The sequence below is a fragment of the Protopterus annectens genome, chromosome 2.part2, assembly GCF_019279795.1.
Source record: "Protopterus annectens isolate FY-2018-M chromosome 2.part2, PAN1.0, whole genome shotgun sequence".
Lineage (NCBI taxonomy): Eukaryota > Metazoa > Chordata > Ceratodontiformes > Protopteridae > Protopterus > Protopterus annectens.
The window spans coordinates 78,824,312-78,832,041 of record NC_056730.1 but is presented as its reverse complement, the minus strand read 5'-3'; the positions used below and the strand labels follow the sequence as shown (position 1 = coordinate 78,832,041).

The 7,730-nt window shown below is 44.2% G+C and overlaps 1 protein-coding gene across 1 annotated transcript in view; it reads right to left on the bottom strand.

Moving 5' to 3' along the window:
* Positions 1–1,232: 1,232 nt before the first annotated feature.
* Positions 1,233–7,730, bottom strand: part of DDX4 (DEAD-box helicase 4) — a 2,434,953-nt gene continuing 2,428,455 nt past the window's right edge. The window contains exon 24 of the mRNA XM_044063758.1: positions 1,233–1,873. Coding sequence (XP_043919693.1) covers positions 1,793–1,873 — 81 coding nt within the window. The 3' untranslated portion in view covers positions 1,233–1,792. The remainder of the gene's footprint in view (positions 1,874–7,730) is intronic.

The following is a 7,730-nucleotide window of genomic DNA, read 5'->3' as shown; positions in this document are numbered from 1 at the left end:
ATATGGTCATACTGCCAAATGGGGCAATCCTGCACATCTAACAAGCTCTGGCTCATTACACCCATCACAGGATGGAGAGATGTTTCCTATTCCCTTAACTGGGAGTTACACCTCCTACTGGGATGCACAAGGAGGGAAAGCTCACACTCCCTAGACCTGTGCCCTGTGACTCAATATGCTCCACAGGATCAAGCAAGAGGGTGCTGAGGTCCAGCAAAATCAACTACAGGTGGAGATGGCATCTGGAATGCATCCTATGAAAGGAATGAGAGGTCCACCTTATTGATTCCCCTTGCTGTCTACCAAAGCAGATAACTGGCATGGGCCTTGGTCCTTGCAAGGAAAAAAAATGAGCTCCGAACCTATACAATCCATGTGCAGGGCATGGCCTATCATGAAAGCTTCTCCATGTGGCTATAATCCAAAAGATGCTTATACTGCTGTGCAGTCTCAAACACACATCCAACCTGGTTGCAAGGTAAGCCGCAAGCTTCTGTTTCAGATAACGAGTCTAGCATGTACAGCAAAGACAATCGCCATGCACATCACAAAGGTGGTGCAGACACATGCAGTTGAAAGTCCTTATTGTTAACTGGTACAGGAACTCGACAAGTGAAAGGCACAGCCATGAGGCAAACAATAAGAACAATTTCTGTGATTAGAATCTCTCTTGCAGCTGAGGGATGCCATAGTGCTAGCTCAACATTCAGCAACAACTCCACCAACCTGAGAGCAGGACCTTTCAAGAATTACAATCCTTTGATATTCAGAGACACGCTAAATGGCCTTGCTGCCGACCTTTCCTTTCTAGATAAAAGCTCTCACCCCCCACCCCAAGCTCTTAACAGACAACCGGCATTCTAAACAAGATACATCAATTACCTTTCTTTGCTTGGTCTATGCAACAAGAACAGATTTTGCATTTGCCATTTCTGGCAGCTTTTTTCTGACAGCTTCTGTGACTAATGACAAGTATATAGTGGTTTTGGTAACACAGAAATTGGTTCACATAATCAACTTAAGGAAACTTGCATTAAAAATGTGAGGAGTAAACAAGTTTCCAAACAATGGAACAAATACAGCAACATACTGTGATTGGGGGTGGAGTGGATAGTTCCTCAATAAGAACTACATGGGAATATGCTTTAAAATGCTGCCAACCGGTTGGACATGCAATATATATATGGCCGAAACAGATTTAACAGAGGATTAAAAAAAAGATGCAAAAAGCATTAAAATAAATTCTTTTATTCAAAGATAAGTGAAAAAGAAACGAGACAGGCGAGGGCCATGAAATCAATATCACACCAATCAGGTCAGACGTTAAAGAAACTAGTATAAATCAAAACAGACTCCTTAAATAGCTTTTCTAATTGTCAATACTATACTCATAAATGATCACATCTGGTATCCAATATTAATATAAAAGTCTTTAGGATACAGCCAGGGATCAAAATGAAATCTTTACAAAGCTACAGAAATCTTCAATCATCAATGATAAGAACAGAAACCTTTACAATACTATTAACATAAAAAGTGTAAACTATGAAGTGCACATTACAATATTCTTGCTGCTATGCCACATGCTTTACAGAACACACAGTAAACAGCACTTGGGTATAATAAGAGCATCCAGAGTAATAGGTATTTGTGCCACATGGTCCATAAAAACAAATGAGGCCCATTTACTGTCTTCTACTGAAGAATGGGACCAATCCCAGGGTTCTATTTATAATACAGCAATACTGCACTGCTTCCCACACTGCTCATCTTTCAGAAGGTCACAACTTGTCTACTCCCAAGACTCATCCTCTTCATTCGTCACTGGAGTTCTGTCTGCAATGGTGTTGAAATGCTTACTGCCTCCAAACTCCTACAATGTGGAACAAAGTATTAAGGAGCCAAAATGCTTGTTAACATCACTGAAAATAAGCAAAATAAGACAATGTAATCACAATGAACTAAGATTTCACGTTCTTTAACTGGCAGTCCAATGAAATAAACGAGTCACACTTTTATAAAGAGCAAAGAAATGGAAGTATAACAAACACTTTTCATAGCATGCCCAAAACAGTATCAAGGAATAACTACAGCAAAACCACTTCTAATTAATCTTTCACAGTATTAGACAAAGTGTTATATGCAACCTGCTTCCAAATGACAATTTCATCGGCATTAAACAAAGCTGTTTTAAAAGAGGAAAAACAATGTGTGTATGTATGCACGCATCTGTCCTGAGAAAGACTATCAGCATGGCCAGTTAACACATTCTTTTAGAGGTCTCAATGATGGTCGACCACTTTGGCCCACAGATTCCCAAAACTGACCAAGCAAATGCTTTATCTGGTCTGATGTTCAACCAAGGAATAAATTAGGCATAGAAATGAAGCCCAGAAGGCAGCTAGTGCATGCACACAGCAATCTAAGCAGGCTGAATTAATGAAAAATAAATTACAAAACTCTATGTGGTGCTACCAAGGAATGTAGCACATCCAGGGTGGGGAAATAGACGCTGTGTACGTACTGTAACACTGGATCCTTTCATCCTAGTCAGTCCAATACAAATTATGGGTACAGAGCTGCTCGTCATATCCAATCCAGCCTTGATAGTGGTCCAAACCTTTAGCATCTTTAAGACTTTTCCCCTCCCATAACCCCCTGACCCCAAACTCTCTTCAGATCAAGTCTGCAGACTAACAATGGAAGGCCATGACCGATAAAGGGAGTACAGGAGAGATGGGCAGATCTTTCAAGTGGTCTGCCAGGTCAAGAGAAGAATGACAATTTGGAAGGGGGAAGGATGTCATATCAGATGGATTAGGCTGTAAAGATACAGCATTATGGTAGGTACATAATTTCCATATCATAATTATCCTGTCCATCAGAATTCCACCTATAGCCCTGGTTGACACTGTAACACGTTAACCTTCACAGCTGTTGCTGCAAAGGAGGCCCTAGATCTGGACACCATATTACTAAAGTTGCAGCGTTTGGTAGATATGTGCAACTTACACCAAGTCTTGAAAAAGGTTGCAGAAGCAGCATGTGAGTTTGAAGAGTGAGCCTTTGGCTTGACTGGCAAAAGTTTATGTGAAGAATAGGCAAATAAAAAGCAACTGGACAGTGATTTAGAAAAGACTTCAGACATTTTTTGTCCTAGTTTGCTAGAAGTGAAGGAGATGAAAACTGCTTAAGTTTATGAATACTTCAGTCCTGTGACGACATAAAACACAGCTTAATTAAACTTACCATAACAGTGGATGTCTGAATGATCACTGCTGCAGTAGTTTCTCTCTCTCACTTTGTATGTATACATTATATATCCTGCTATGGCTAGAACAGCTGCCCAGCTTCCTAAGCTTAAGGCCACCTTCCACAGACCAAGTAGAGCTGAAGAAAGAGTGCTTTTGGTGCCAAGCCCTTCAAAGCTTTCATGGTAAGAGACAGTGAGAGGCTAGAACCCTGAAAATGATAGGAAGGCAACAAAAACATACAAAAATACAGGGGACTGGAGGAAGGGAGCAGCTACTGCAGCAGTGATGATTTGAACATCTACTATAATGGTAAATTTAAACAACTGTATTATGTTCACAATCTGATCACTGCTGTAAGTAGACTTACCTATATGGGTAGATTACCATAGCTTAAACTGACTGGAAGGAGGAAGGGATGAGAGTTCAGGAACACTTGGACAGTAGTCCTAAAAAAAAGCCTGTCCTAGACCCGGAAATGGAACTAGTTTGTAATGCTCTGTAAAGTTATGTACAGGGGACAAAGCTGTCAATTCAAGAATACTTCTAGAATCCAACCCTTTCCAAAACTCCCAAGGCTCTGGCAGAGTGGGCCTTGAATCTGTCTGGAATTGACTAGTTATGGACAGTATAACAAAAGGTAACAGCAGAAGACAATCATGTGGATACACAGTCTTGCAATGACACAGGTTGTCCTTTCTTCATACCATCACAAGAATGAAAAACTCAAGTTCCTGAAAGTTTTAGTTCTGTCAAGATATAGGAGTTATCAGCAGGCATCCAAACTATGCAGGACCTTTTCTCCCTTAGTTTTAGATTCTGGAAAAATGATGGGGAGATAAACAGCATGGCTTAAAGTACACTGAAACTACTTCAGGTATAAAGAAAGTATTAATTTTAAAAGAAACCTTACTATTAAGGTTGACCCACCATAAGACCTTGCAACTTGGATACACTTCTTGAAGTCAGAGCAATCAGCAAAACTGTTTTCAATGTTAAGAACCTCATTAGCCCGATGAGCTGGTTCAAATAAAGCAAGAATTATGTTTACAACGACAATTAAGATTCCCAAGGAGAAGCCACCTCTACCTTTATTCTAAGTTTAGTATACAACACACCTTTCGAAAATATTCCCACTTGGGATTGCACTGAAAGAGTAAATCCATGGGTAAACATGCTGAAATGGTCAACAAATGTACTCTGCTGGAGGAGTAAGACAGGCCAGAGAATAATTCACAAACAATGCAGAACAGAAAAACTAACCTTAAAAGGGCCCTATTTCTTGTCCTTGTACCAACTATAAAAATAAGTTATGTCTTACCATAGCGTCCCGAGTTGTTGCTGATCTTCCAGTCATCACTGATGGGTTCGGTTCCGAACCCTCGGAACCGAGTTGGCCTTATACCAAGCTCGCGTACACCAAAAACTCTAGAGCTAAGCTGCTACCCACAATGCCCTTCTCCCAGTTACCTCAGATTGAGTTTGCATACAACATATAGAAGAAACAAAGACAGAGGCCATCTCTGCGCAGAAACCCTGAAACACCACAAGGACCCAAGATCATCCACCAGGAGCCTATGGTGGGGAACAGTGGGAGGGTGTGATGACTGGAAGAAGATCAACAACTCAGATGGAACGTTGACATAACTTCTTTATCTGAAGTTGTTAATCTTCTTCCTATTCATCACTAATGAGACAGAATCCCAAGCTACTTGGAGAACGTGGGTGGCCCTTATGGAAGAACATTCCTGAGAATCATTGAGCCAAAGGCCACTCTTCCCCTGGAGACCAGATCCAATTTGTAATGTTTGATGAAGGTATGGGGTTTAGCCCAAATGGCTGCTGCACAGAGGTCATCCATGGAAGCCCTGGAGTGGAAGGCAACATAAGCTGCAATAGTCCTAATTGAGTGAGCTTTAATTTGAGCAGACAGATTCATTCGTAAGAGAATATGAGAAGGTAATGCAATCTCTGAGCCATTTTGATAAAGTAACTTTAGATACAGCACACCCCATTCTAGGGCCAGAAAATGAAATGAAAAGTTGGTCCAACATGCGAAAGGACTTAGTTCTGTCCAGAAAGAAATGTAGTTGTCTATGAACGTCCAATGAATGCAGGCAGCATTCTCCCTTGTTTGAATAGTGGAAAAAATACGGGGAGCTCAATGGACTGGTTAACAGAGAAGTCGGAAACCACCTTGGGGAGAAAGGATGGATTAGTCCGAAGTGATACTCTGTCCTTATGGAAGACCAGGTACGGGTTCTTGAAGCATAATGCTTGTAACTCAAATATCCATCTGGCGGATGCAACTGCCACCAAAAACAAAGATTTCCAAGACAGGAATTTTAGGAGTCAGCCTTGTGGGTGAGACACTAGGTCCAGATGAGGTCGGAGGAAGGGAAACCACACCTGACGAAGCCAGAAAGGGGCGACGAGGATTACTTTGCATCTCAACCGAATAGCTTTCCTTAGAAAAAGGGGTATCAGAGATACCGGAGGATAAGCATAGAGGAGACCCGCGGGCCAATCGTGAGTCAAAGCGTCTCTCGGTGACTCCCCGTGAGGGGGAAAGAGGGCAAAGTAGCTGCTGCATTTGTTGTTTGAGGGGGAAGCGAAAAGATCGTAGCACGGCTGGCCCCAAAGGCTGAAAATTTCTGCCATCATGCTCAGATTGAGAGACCACTCGTGAGGACGAAGAATTCATCAGCTCAGCCTGTTCACAATCATGTTGGAGCTCCCCGGGATATGCGCTGAGGTTAAAAAGCAGTTGGAAGCTATCGCCCAATGCCAAATTCTTATGGTCTCGTGACATAGAGGAGAGGATTTGGTCCTTCCCTGTTTATGTACCAGATATTTTGTCCAACTGGATAGCAATTGTTCTGACGGAAGGAGCGGATGGAATGCTTGCAATGCTAACAGCACTGCTCTTAACTCCAGGACATTGATATGCAAGTTTACCTCTAGGCTGGACCATGTGCCTTGGACAGTCTTTCCCAGGAAGTGGCCCCTACCCCAAGCATCCATGGTCACCGTGGCGATGGGTTGGGGAGCCTGGAAGGGGCAACACCAAAGATTTTCATCTGTACTCATCCACCAGAGGGGATCTTATTTGCAGGAGTTGGTGATGAGGAGCTGTGAGCTCAGGGGATGAAGACTGTATATCCACTGGGACAGGAGCCGCCATTGTAGTAGTCTCATATGTAATCTGGCTAGGGGAACAATTGGGATGGCTGCCGCCATGGACCCCAGAGCCTGTAGAACCTTCCCTTGTAGACACCTTCCTTTGACAGAGTATCACTTGTACTTGTGCCCTTAATCTCTGAAGTCAGTGAGGAGGAGGAGAGACTAGGTCTGTTTGAGTGTTGAATACTGCCCCTATAAATTCCAACTGCTGTGTGGGATGAAGGTTGGATTTTTCCCAGTGTATGGTGATGCCTACGCATTCTGCTAGTGCTAGAGTGTAGCAGAGGGCCCTGACCAGTAGGCACTTGGTGGGGGCGGATAGGAGCCAATAGTCTAGATATGGAAACACCTGGAATCCCTGAAGTCTCAGATGAGCTGTCACCACTGCTAGGCATTTCGTGAACACTCTGGGGGCCGTCGAGAGACCGAATGGCAGGGCTCTGAATTGGTAATGATGGGCTTCCAGCCGGAAGCAAAGTAGAGAGGTGAGAGCGGAAGGCCCGTGGGAATACGGATTCCTCCGAGGAAGGGTTGGAGGGCTTCCAGTCACCCCTCTGCCTCAATTTCCAGGATGCCTCCAAAGGAGACATCGTCACGGGATGACCATGGGGACCCTTCCCCATCATCGTAGTCCATACCTTCAGTAAGGGACTCCTCTGGGGAGTCCATGTGTTTCCTCTTACATGCTCGTTTCTGAGGGGGTTCTTCAGCGGGAGCATCTGAAGACTCAGAAAGGGGGATACCCTTGTACAGGGGTTTCCTGAGGCTTGAGCTCTGTGTGTCCTGGGGGGTGGGCCTTTGATAGCTGCAGCTCAGAAGGAACATGTGGAAGGTCCAATGTAGGAGGATTGCTTCCTGAAGCAAGCACCCTCTCCATCACCCAGAAGTCAGGCCCATCTGAAGAGGAATGGGAGCCCGGAACCGAAGGAGACGAATTTCGGAAACAGAGTCATACCCCGGCTCCAAGCGGCCCACTCCCGGGGACGGAGCCTCAAGCAAAACCAGGACGGGAGTCACCCTTGGATCCAAAGACAGAGCTGGTGAAACAACCAGAGCCGTGGCCGGAACTGAGGGTTCCACCCCCCAAGCATGAGATTGAGGAAAGTTTGGTTCAGATGGAACAGACACCCAAAGGGGTTTCGGAGCCTCAGATAAGGTCATTGCTGGTGCAGAGGAAAGAAGACCTCTTGCAGACATCGGAGCTATGGGCCTCGGAACCGAAAGGTCCGAGGGAGGAGAATACATGGCAGGGGCAATGGACCCAAAACCCAGAGTGGGATGAGTTCTAAGAAAATT